Source organism: Urocampus carinirostris, chromosome 4, assembly GCF_059441175.1.
Source record: "Urocampus carinirostris isolate Australia breed hairy pipefish chromosome 4, RoL_Ucar_1.0, whole genome shotgun sequence".
Classification (NCBI taxonomy): Eukaryota; Metazoa; Chordata; class Actinopteri; order Syngnathiformes; family Syngnathidae; genus Urocampus; species Urocampus carinirostris.
The window spans coordinates 50,231,505-50,243,877 of NC_142352.1; the positions used below are offsets into that span (position 1 = coordinate 50,231,505).

Here is a 12,373-nt window from a genome sequence, read left to right on the forward strand (position 1 = left end):
CTTAATCCTTTAAGGAATGTCTCCAGAATTGTTATCCCTAACATTTATTACAACTTTTTGCATCAAGTTGGTTAGTGCTTTCTTCTCATTGGAAGTATACTTACTGTGTGTTTTTTTTTTTGTTGTATGGTTTTTTTAATAGCATGCACGCTTGAGGGAAAATCCATGTCTAGTGCTTTGTCTTGCTGTGATAATGCAAGAAATGGGGATTTAATGCTTATTTTAAGTACCGGTTATATCATACTCAACAAAATGTTTACCTCCTTAGATTTAAGGATTTAGGAAAACAGGGTAACATGCACTGATCATAATGTGTATTTATTTCGTTTGGGGTTTGCCTTAAGAAAATTAAAGCTTTGTTGAAATTCACTCTCGAGTGTTAGTGTTATTATTCATATTTATTTAGGTGTTTGTTTGTGTGTGTATGTATGTATGTCAGAAAAATAATTAAGATGGGTAAAAATGCATCCCACAGCATCAGGCTGTTAAAAAACTCAAAAAGAAATTTTCTAAATTAAACATTAATATTCTCCCAATAAAATCCTTGTCAAAGGACAATATTCAGTTTTTTAATGTTCTTACACTCTCAATTTATCTGAGGATGTTGATCAGTTTTAAAAGATCTAAAATTGTATTTGTAATCTTAGTTTCATTGACTTAACCATGTACACATTTTAAAGGCTTTATAACCAAATATAGTTGTACGCCAGCTGGAAACTCAAGACGCAAACCCTTTGCTTGTTTTGGCACAAACTGATTCAATTTTCACATGGAAGGTGAGAAAGACGGCACGTTGACAAGAGTTAAGTCTACAAAGACAATATTAAATACTTTTGTCAATACCCACATTTATATGCGGTAGTCTTCAGATTGTGACTTTACAGAACATATTTTTTAAATCTCTGGGAAGATGTCAAAAGTGAATCTTGGGTTAGGAAACAAAAAGAACATGAAGTTTGGGACTCCCACAAATGTTGAATCATGATTATTGGTAAGTACAGCATCGATTTGTTGTGTTATCATCAACAGACCTGACAGTCCAGGTTACATTTTTTTGTTTCGATGTCCAGGAAGAGGCAGTACATACGTTGCAAATTGCTGCGGCTCAATTGAATTGCTTATTTATACTGGCTTGACTATTTTCGTTTTTAGATCCAAAATACCCCGTCTTGTCTGTGTGTTTTTGTATCCTGTAGGGTGCGCGAACCTGACCAGCTTTGACTCCCTGAGCCCACTAGAGAAGAAAAGGCAAGGCTACATTCATGAGCTATTACAGACTGAGGAAAAATACGTTGAGGACTTGCAGACGGTGCTTGAGGTGCGACCAAGTTCACTATGACAAATGTGCCTTTGCATGGAAAATATCTGTGCTGCTACTTTCAGGTTTTTCATAATCCCATGTCAAATTCTGGACGAATGACTGATGCGGAGATGAATATGATTTTTGCAAACTGGAGAGAACTGATCTCTATCAACTCTAAACTTCTCAGGTTAGTGTCGCATTTACTTAAAAAGGTTTAAGTTTTTAGTTTGCTTTGTTCTCAATATTTTGCCACTTTATTTTTGTTCAGGGCCTTGTTTGCTCGAAAGATGAGCGGTGGGGAGAACATGCCAGTGCAAATGGTGGGAGATGTTCTGGTTGCTGAGCTGTCCCAAATGCATCCGTACATCCACTTCTGCTCGTGTCAAATTAATGGGGCCACATTGCTGCAGTCTCGCACTGACAATGAGCCAGAATTTAAGGCATTCCTTAAGGTATGAGAACACCTCCTTAAGCCTCTACGTCACTGCAAATGTATTTATGCATTTTTGCCTACACATCCAAAATGTCTCATTATTGTCTAAAAACAAAGATTGTGATGCAAAGTCCAAGTTTCTCACTTGTGAAGGAAAACGATTTGTAACCTAGGCAAATGTTGGTGTTATTTTGACAAAACATTTTCCCTAAAATGTCTTCATTAAGAATAGATTCCCTGATTCTACAGTTTTTATTCCTTTGTAGTAACAGATTCTAGTTAACAAAAATATGTGCTCAACTGCTCAAAATATATTAGTATTAAGGGAAATCCAAAGAGGAATAGGATATTTTTTATTGAAAATATTTGGTTTGAAAATATTTTACATATGTGAATTTCCCTACGGGGATGAATAAAGTATCTATCTATCTATTTATCTCTCTGTCTCTCTCTTTATCTCTTCATCTATCTCTTTATCTCTATCTCTATCTCTATCTATCTATGACTGCAAGACATACTTTCCGTTTTGGATTGCAAATTTGTAAACAAATGAACCAAATTAGGGATTATTGAATATTGCAGTCAAAAGTACTATTACCAATATAATTTTTGAGTAATTCATTTTCACGAAAAAAAACTGCCCCAGATTATTTCAAAGGAATATCCGTAAACGAATATATGATATATTTTCCTTAAATGTTTTCCATCTACTAGGGATGTGCGAGTACTGATTTCAGGTTTCAGTTAGGGTATGAGGTTGTTTTTTTAAGAGTATCGGCTACCCTCTAGTGGTCATTTTACAATATGCTTTCTTGGTAAAATGTAGGAATTTGTCAATAATTTAATGTAATTTTAGCAATAAATAATTTGGAAATTGAAAGGTTTTCTTTGAAAATATTATTCATTTTATGTACTAGTGTTATCGGTTACGATTGAGCACAATAGAGTTCAGAATTAGTATCTTATTGATATAGGTAATAAACTAATAGCCAACATCTGTTTTATCTACAATTGCAAACAATCTGTCTCTTTTTTCTCATTTTAAGATCCTTAAGGTGAAACGCCCACAAGACATTGGCTTATCAGGAGTAATTATTATAGATTATTATATACAGTGGGACCTCGCTACTTCACGGTTCCACGTTCGCGGGTTCAGAGCTTCGCAGGTCTAAAAATAATAATAAAATCAAATAAGTTAAAAATATATATATATATTTTAAAGCATTTTTGAAGGGGCGTCGCTACTTCGTGGTTCCATTTTCGCGGGTTCAGAGCTTTGCGGGCCTAAAAAAATAAAATAATTTAATTTTTTAAGCATTTTTGAAGGGGCGTCGCTACTTCGCAGATTTTCACTTTTCGCGGGTGGTTTTGGACCCCATTAACCGCAATAACCGAGGGATTACTGTATATATACCGGAGCCATATCGCCTTAGTGGGAGGTGGCTAGAGTCAGGAACACATTCACATTTCTGACTCTTTCTGGGAGATTGATGCAGAGGAGGGGATTCCCAGCCCTCTCGCTCAACCCAACTGATGTGTTTGAAGTCATTAGGTGACCAAACCCCCCAACCCCTACCTCCGAGCGCCAAGCGGGGAGGCAATGAGTACCAATGCTATAAGTCTTAGGTATGACCCGGCCGAGGCTTGAACATGCAACCTCCCAGTCTCGGGGCGGGCTGGTCCGGAGTAATTATACCTTGACGTAAACTCACCCATCTGTTTTGATATTGGACTACATAGAAGAAAAGGAATGCATTAAAACATTTAAATAATCAATAGCTCAGAGGGTGTTTTATCAAAGCTTAATCATTTAGATTAAAAAACACGTATTTAAAGTGAGATTGAAGTCTCCTTTGGTCAAACAATCAACTTAACAATTTATGCGTCTTTAAACTTCTTGTATTCACTTTTATTTGTCAGAAACTGGGCAGCGATTTTAGATGTAAAGGGATGCCCCTCTCCAGCTTCCTTCTCAAACCCATGCAGAGGATCACACGCTACCCGCTGATCATCAAAAATGTATGCTAGTCTTCATGTTTCTTGTGCCCCACACTCTGTCCAATCAGAACAAAAGCAAAACCGTTATTGTTTTTGACACCTTTTACCAGATTCTGGAGTGTACTGCAGAGGGCCACGGGGACAGGGGCCCTCTCAAAGAAGCTCTGGAGAGGGCAGAGGAACTCTGTCAACAGGTGTGTCATTATTCTATATTTGTTAAATACTAAACATAAATATACCACAAAGAAATGTGGGCATCCCTCAGACATATAATTTTTTTTGACGATTCGGACTGATGTCATGTGCCAACCAGGTTAATGAAGGTGTGAGAGACACAGAGAATTCTGATAGGCTGGAGTGGGTTCAGAATCACGTCCTCTGTGAGGGCACAGCTGAGGTACTAGGTTATATACTGCAGTTTGAGTTTAAACTGCTGCTGTTCAGTCACTTTACTGAAAAAAGATAGCATTTGACAATGCTATCTTTGTTTTCTTTGCACAGAATATTGTTTATAACTCCATCACCAACTGTCTGGGTCCGAGAAAATTGCTCCACAGCGGCAAGGTGACTGATGTTAAAAATAAATAAATAAATAAACTCTTAATTGTGTCACAAATAACTGTTGTTACTTCAATTTGTTTTCATCAATTTTGCAAGATGTTCAAAGTTAAGAGCAACAAGGAACTTTGGACCTTCTTGTTCAACGACTTTCTTCTCTTGACTTACGCTGTGAAGCAGTTCACCTCATCTGGTATTGATAAGCTATTCAGTACCAAGTACAATGGGCAACTCAAAATGTACAAGCCAGTAAGTTAAGCAACATGTCCTGTCAGTCAAGCTGAGACACAAAAATTATTCACTCTTGGTTTTTGGATTAATGTTTGTGTTTTGTTTTCTTTTATTTATTTTTTTTGCAGCCTATTATGCTCAATGAAGTACTAGTAAAGCTACCGGACCCTTCCAGTGATGAACCCATCTTCCACATCTCACACATTGATACTGTTTACATCCTGAGGACAGACAATATCAATGAAAGGTAGTTAAGCACACTAACACACATTCTTTCAACCTATGACTTTTGCTGGTTAGTGTTATGATAAGGACTAGAGAATCGGAACAAGAGAAATCAATTCTTTAAAAAAGGTCAAATAACCCATCTTCCACATCTCACACATTGATACTGTTTACATCCTGAGGACAGACAATATCAATGAAAGGTAGTTAAGCACACTAACACACATTCTTTCAACCTATGACTTTTGCTGGTTAGTGTTATGATAAGGACTAGAGAATCGGAACAAGAGCAATCAATTCTTTAAAAAAGGTCAAATAAGGTTAACTTGTGCACTGTATTTAATGTTAATGTTTCACTTTAATCACTCAATTTTACTAAGTATTGTATGCATTTTGTAGTCTGAATGATTACACTGATCCTTTGCGTTTGCAGGACATCTTGGGTTCAGAAGATCAAAGCAGCATCTGAAGAATATCTCGAGATGGAGAAGAAAAAGCGGGACAAGGCCTACCACTGTATCGTCTCACACGTTCACATCTTCGTGTGGATATTGTAATGTGCCTTTTACTCATAAATGTCTCTGCTCTTGTCTGTTCAGCTCGATCAGTGAAGGGAACTGGTATCGGCCGTTTGCTTGTCACTATCTTGGAGGCTACAGAGTTGAAAGCCGTTAGGTCCAATGGTGAGCATGAACACACCTGGAACGTTTTACTATTACACAATACTTTATGTATTTTTAACATTGATTATTTCATTATATTTTAATGGCTGTGAGATGCTTTTTACATTAACCAACTTTCATCCCGCTGCAGGTAAAATGAATCCGTACTGCGAGGTGACCATGGGACCTCAGATCTACACGTCACGAACGCTCAATGAAACTGTGTCCCCCAAATGGAACTTCAACTGTCAGTTCCAAATCAAAGATGTTTACCAAGATGTCCTGAGTATCACCATATTTGAAAGGGACCTGTTTGCGCCTGACGGTCAGTTTTCCTTTTAATAGCCCTGCTCATCAGCTGCCAAAAATGCAGTTGAAGAAAAGTTTTTATTTTTCCTTTTAAGTGTATTTTTTTGTTATTTTACCTTACATAAAGGTTCACCAGTATGGTACCCACAGGCATCAAGGTGACCCCTAATGACAGCTGAGGTGCCTTTTCTAAAAGTTGCTCACCAGTGCTGGGTCATTGCGATTTTTCCACTAAAATTATTATTACTATTATTATTTTGTGGTGGACTGATTTATGTTAACCTTCTCCCAATAATTAACATAGTGTTAACATAGTAACAACATAGTAATACAACAAGTTGTTATTTTAGAAATGCATATCAAACTGGTTGCCCTTTGCTCTAATCAGTAACAAAAAAAAACTGTGTCCCCCAAATGGAACTTCAACTGTCAGTTCCAAATCAAAGATGTTTACCAAGATGTCCTGAGTATCACCATATTTGAAAGGGACCTGTTTGCGCCTGACGGTCAGTTTTCCTTTTAATAGCCCTGCTCATCAGCTGCCAAAAATGCAGTTGAAGAAAAGTTTTTATTTTTCCTTTTAAGTGTATTTTTTTGTTATTTTACCTTACATAAAGGTTCACCAGTATGGTACCCACAGGCATCAAGGTGACCCCTAATGACAGCTGAGGTGCCTTTTCTAAAAGTTGCTCACCAGTGCTGGGTCATTGCGATTTTTCCACTAAAATTATTATTACTATTATTATTTTGTGGTGGACTGATTTATGTTAACCTTCTCCCAATAATTAACATAGTGTTAACATAGTAACAACATAGTAATACAACAAGTTGTTATTTTAGAAATGCATATCAAACTGGTTGCCCTTTGCTCTAATCAGTAACAAAAAAAAAACTGTGTCCCCCAAATGGAACTTCAACTGTCAGTTCCAAATCAAAGATGTTTACCAAGATGTCCTGAGTATCACCATATTTGAAAGGGACCTGTTTGCGCCTGACGGTCAGTTTTCCTTTTAATAGCCCTGCTCATCAGCTGCCAAAAATGCAGTTGAAGAAAAGTTTTTATTTTTCCTTTTAAGTGTATTTTTTTGTTATTTTACCTTACATAAAGGTTCACCAGTATGGTACCCACAGGCATCAAGGTGACCCCTAATGACAGCTGAGGTGCCTTTTCTAAAAGTTGCTCACCAGTGCTGGGTCATTGCGATTTTTCCACTAAAATTATTATTACTATTATTATTTTGTGGTGGACTGATTTATGTTAACCTTCTCCCAATAATTAACATAGTGTTAACATAGTAACAACATAGTAATACAACAAGTTGTTATTTTAGAAATGCATATCAAACTGGTTGCCCTTTGCTCTAATCAGTAACAAAAAATAGCTCTCAGCTTGAAAAAGTCTTGAGAGCCCTGCCTTACATAATTCTTAAAATATATTTTTCTATTTATTCTATTTACCTTGGTGACCGACGGCAAGACAAACACATACAATAACAAAGAAAATAAAAAAGGGAAAAAAATAGCAAAAAACATTTTTGGACAATGGCCAACCCAAATGGCCAAACACCCAAACAAGTTGGGCACTTCGGGACCTAAGTATACATACAGCAGCGCGAATATTTGGTAACATGTCCCTTGGCCAGTTTCACTTCAATTACCGTAAATTCCAGACTATAAGGCGCACCCACCGCATTTTGAGAGGAAAACCGTCTTGGTACACACACAAGCCGCACCAGCAACCGTCTTAGTACGTACACAAGCCGCACCAGTATATTAGCCGCATGCGCCCACATTAAATAATGGATGTTCTTTGAATGAACTATTCTGTTGACGGGGGGATTTTGTATAATTTTTTTGACATATATTCTTTATCAATTGTCCACTGTCTATTATTAGTCAATTCATGATACATCTCAAAGCCAATAGGCTGAGACACTTGCTCCCAGACAAGGAGCTGAGTCAAGGTCCTAGCCAAAGGGCCAAGAAACTATCTTTTTTTTTTTTTTTTTGAACAAATTTATTGACACTTATAACAGAAAACAATCATGACAATCTCAACAGCAATTAAGCACATTCACAATATTATATTCCAATATGACGTTTTTAACAGCAAACTCAATGTGAGGTTTGAACAACCTTTCTCGAAAATCTTATTAGCAATCAAGCATATTCACAATTTCATTATATGACATCTTTGTTAGTGTTAATAGATCCGTCCAGGCCAAAGTCAATTGTCCTTGGTCTGAACAAATCCACCGACACCAACAGCAGCAAAACAAACTTATTCACTTTTTTTTTTATATCTGACTGTATGACGAGACGATATGACGTTTTAACATTTTTTCTGACATTTTCAACATCAATTAAACAATTTCAGAGTTATTTTCTTTTAACAGTAGTTAACCAGCGTGTAAAAGGCAATACTATTGTGCAAGGGCATAGCTCTGCCATCCCACCCTCCCAAGCAGCATCCTTTCAGCCCTCTGTGTGGGTCTTCTCCCTTCTGTGTGGGTCCTCTCCCTTCTGGGTTCCACAACCCAGGCCGTTGCTTCCGGGACTCCCACAGTGTAGCTCCGGTTCCCCCCTTCGGGTGGGTGCAGACGAGTCTTCTTTATGGCTGCGTCCTAGGCCCGCCACTCGCAGATTGTATGGTATCTGCAGCCATTTGGAGCACAGCCACGGGGGGGATCTGCCTGCACCTCCACACCAGCAGGTTTCTGGAGGTGCAGATGGCGTCCTTGATGGCGGTGAGAGTGAGCCAGTCCCTGGCAAAGTTGTTCCGAGACCTCCTCGACCGACTCACCCCGTAAAGCACGTAACTATCAGTGGGGTTTTGGGGTTTTTAAGGGTTATTGTTCTATCTTCGTTATTCATTATCCATTATCCGTTATTGGTCAGTTCATAATACGCTCCAAAGCCTAGGAGCCGGGACACTTACTCTCAGCCAAAAGGCCAAGCTAAGGTCCTAGTCCTAAAGCCTTGCTGCGAACATTGCGAATGCACCGTTCCCGGAGGTACTGCAATACCGGGCCGATGCGTGGAGTGGACAGAGCAAGCTCTTATTGGGGTTTTTAGGGGTTTTTAAGGGTTATTGTTCTATCTTCGTTATTCATTATCCATTATCCGTTATCGGTCAGTTCATTATACGCTTCTTATTGCTATTGCATTGTTCCCGGTGGTACTGCGATACCGGGCCGATACATGACAGAGCAAGCTACTTATCATTTGATGCAGACCTGCAGAGTCCGGGTACCCGTTGAAAGTAATCCAAGGAAAATAAATTGTATATTTCCAAAGGTAAGGGTGGGAAAAATATATATCCACTATTGTCTCCTGTGTTTACAAACACTCACCTTTACACGTCCCCAGTTCCCATCAGCCCATGTTTGCTCCGCCCCTTCTTTCTTATTCGTTCGTGAAAATCAGCATAAGTGTCTCAAATAAATACAAATAAATACATTACAAAAATATACAGTTGCAAACACATCGGGCTGATGACTGAAGGTTATCTTGAAGAATTTCAAGGTAATCCTTCTTTATTATCCCATTTACTCTCTGTAAAGCACCAGTTTGATTGTCACCCAAACAACCCGACAGCATAATATCATCACACTTAAGACAGTAGGCATGGTGTACTTGGGGTTAAAAGCCTCACCTTTTCTTCTCCAAACATATTGCTGGGCATTGTGGCCAAATAGCATGATTTTTTTTCATCTGACCATAGAATTTTCCTGCAGAAGGTCTAATCTTTCTCCATGTGTTCAGCAGCAAACTTCAGTTGAGCCTTATGGTGCCGCTTTTGGAGCAAGGGATTTCTTCTTGCACTACAGCCTCTCAGTACATGGAGATGCAAAACACGCTTGACTATGGACACTGACACCTGTGTTCCAGCAGCTTCTAATTCTTGGCAGATCTGCTTTTTGGTGATTCTCGGTTAAATCTTCACCCTCCTGACCAATTTTTCTCTGCAGCAGGTGATAGCTTGCGTTTTCTTCCTGATCGTGGTAGTGACAAAACAGTGCCTTGCACTTTATATTTACAAATACTTGTTTGCATTGTTGCTCTTGGACCCTGCAGCTGCTTTGAAATGACTCCAAGTGACTTTGCTGACTTGTTCAAGTCAATCATTCGCTTTTTCAGATCCCTGCTGAGCTCCTTTGACTTTCCAATTGTAGCGTTTGTATCCAATGAGCCCCATTTAAATGGCCTCAGAGAAGTCACCAGCTGTACTCAATCATAATCACTCACAAGAAAATAAGATGCCATGCTATGAAGCTCATTTTACTGACACAACTTTCTAAGTTACCAAAATTGCTAATTCGTGCTAATGTATGTATTTTTTGACCCGGCAGTTTTGAATATTTTTCTATTAACCCATAATAAAGTCATAAAAGAACCAAACCTCATGAATGTTTTTTTGTGACAAAGAACTCTGTTCCAATCTATCAGAGAAAAATCAGAGTTGTAGAAATAAACGGAAAAGCAAGAGAGCCATGACATTATGTTCTTCACAAGTGTATGTAAACTTTTGAACACAACTGTAGATGATTTTGTATCACATTAGCACAATTTATCAGAAAACTTTCAAGTTTTTTTCCTGCGGTTTTACTTAGTTACTTGAATTACTTAATTTGTTAAAAAAAATAGCGTTTTCCTTGTTGTTGTTGTTTTTTTTTAAACCACTAAAGTTATTTAGGATTAACATTTTGAATAAATGTCCACCATAAGGAATTCATATTGTTCTTTTAATTTAGGGATTTAATCCACACATTAATTTATACCAGGGGTCTCCAACCTTTTTCAACCTGAGATTTTGTTACTAATTAGCACAAGGGGTACTCAGTTTTATCTGTATTTCTAAAATAGCATCTTATCATGTTATTACTATGTTGGTATTTTGTTATTTCCAGGTTGATTATTGGAAGTAAGGTTAAATACACTCAGTCAACCACTGTAAAAAAAATCGTTTTACTAGAAAATCACAATGACCCAGGACTGGTGAGCTATTTTCAGAACCAGTCTGCATGGACTTCAGCTGTCCTTAGAGGGCACTATGTTGGATACCACTGTTCTATACCAATGTAGAACAAATAATCCTAGATTAAAAAAACGTTAATCTTCTCGTCACAGAATTCCTGGGACGGACGAAGGTTCCGGTGGCGACCATAAGGAAAGAGCTTGAGAGTAAAGGCGCCGTAACACGACGTCTTCTGCTGCACGAGGTGCCCACTGGAGAAGTTTGGGTCCGCCTCGACCTGCAGCTTTTTAATGACAAATGACACCATTTAAGGCAATCTTAAAATGGGATAGTGCTCCCCCAAGCCTGATGGCTTTGCTGACATTCCGAACAATATGACGAGAAGACATTGTTATAGCTTCCACTGTTGTAGATGGAAAATCTCATGTTAATTGGGGTCCGTTCCCTGTAAGGACACTAAAGTGCTTTCTGCTCCATTTTAACGTATGGCCTGAGGCCTTGATGACATAATTGTTTTGTCTCTTTTGTAAATGCCACAATGAGCTTCTTTCAACTTGTTAAACTGTGCCTGTGACTTTATCTCAGGATCAGTATGAATGTGACAGAATGTTAATTTTATTAATAACAACTTAAGGACACGCTGCTCTGTATTTTAATTGTGGTATGGCCATTTTGGTTTTATTAAATTAATTTTTAAGGCGTTTTCTTGACTTTGTTTAACTGTGTGCCTACCTATTTGAAGGTCTACTCTCTGGACATTTAAGAATGAAGTGGGTTAGTTGGGCGATCCTGCTTCAAATATTTAATTTTTGCATGTATATTTTAGACTCCAGTTGAAACAAATGCTGTGGCTGTGCAATAATGTGATTATTTTATGTTAAAGTGGGTCCTGCTAATGTTTAATTTCAGTTGGCTGAAATCCTTTTTATCAGGAAAATTTATAATGTAACTTTCTGGTCTTTCCTAGATTTGAATGTCACCCCATGCCTTTGGTATTCTGCAATATATTTCCTATTTGTATTTATTTCTTAATTTATGAGTGGGACTTTAAAAAAAATACTACATTACAGACCTTGTCATATTCGGCAATCTGGTATTTTTTTGTTGTTGTTGTCTGTCGGCTCCTGTTAGGTCAAGCAGGTAATTTTTATTTCTTTCCATGTCATTGATTTGACATTTCTTACTTTTGAACTTTTTATGCACACTTCCCAAGTTCTCACATAACATCAGTTTATTACATTTTGAAACCATCAGCTGTGCTTGCGAAGTATCTGTTAACCAACCTCCTGTTCATATTTACCTGGGCCTCTACAGGACACTTGAGCAGGGTTTTTCATGTCAAATAAAAAACCTAAAAAATGGCTGGGCGTCCAGATTATTTAAAAGTTTCGGGAACATTTTGTTTCACAACCTAATATTGGTACTTTGTTTTTTAGTACATACTAGGGGCGTTACCAGAGAAGGGCCGGAGTCTGCAATGTTAACCCACAGGCACGCTCTGCCCACCCAAAGAAAACTGGATGAAATACTGTTGAGAGATGACTGGGGAAAAAGAAAAAGAACAAGGAAAAGACGATAAAGCAATACAAAAGAAACACCCAGTAAAAAAAGAGTAAAAGGAAAAGAGAGGAAGTAGACTAGCAGGAAAAAAAGGAAAAGGCAAAAAGAAAATCACA

General features: G+C 37.9%; 1 protein-coding gene across 2 annotated transcripts in view; it reads left to right on the forward strand.

Moving 5' to 3' along the window:
- The window catches only part of itsn2b (intersectin 2b), a 35,156-nt gene extending 23,098 nt beyond the window's left edge, over positions 1 to 12,058 (forward strand). Inside the window, exons 29-41 of one of the 2 annotated variants that reach the window (XM_088334805.1) lie at positions 1,197 to 1,318; positions 1,384 to 1,490; positions 1,572 to 1,755; positions 3,657 to 3,755; positions 3,845 to 3,928; positions 4,048 to 4,131; positions 4,236 to 4,298; positions 4,392 to 4,541; positions 4,652 to 4,770; positions 5,182 to 5,264; positions 5,348 to 5,431; positions 5,562 to 5,735; positions 10,850 to 12,058. In XM_088334805.1, coding sequence (XP_088190931.1) covers positions 1,197 to 1,318; positions 1,384 to 1,490; positions 1,572 to 1,755; positions 3,657 to 3,755; positions 3,845 to 3,928; positions 4,048 to 4,131; positions 4,236 to 4,298; positions 4,392 to 4,541; positions 4,652 to 4,770; positions 5,182 to 5,264; positions 5,348 to 5,431; positions 5,562 to 5,735; positions 10,850 to 10,998 — 1,502 coding nt within the window. In that variant the 3' untranslated portion in view covers positions 10,999 to 12,058. Of the gene's footprint in view, positions 1 to 1,196; positions 1,319 to 1,383; positions 1,491 to 1,571; positions 1,756 to 3,656; positions 3,756 to 3,844; positions 3,929 to 4,047; positions 4,132 to 4,235; positions 4,299 to 4,391; positions 4,542 to 4,651; positions 4,771 to 5,181; positions 5,265 to 5,347; positions 5,432 to 5,561; positions 6,242 to 10,849 lie in introns of those variants that run through there. The other variant, XM_088334803.1, reaches the window with a different exon arrangement.
- The last annotated feature ends 315 nt before the right edge of the window (positions 12,059 to 12,373 follow it).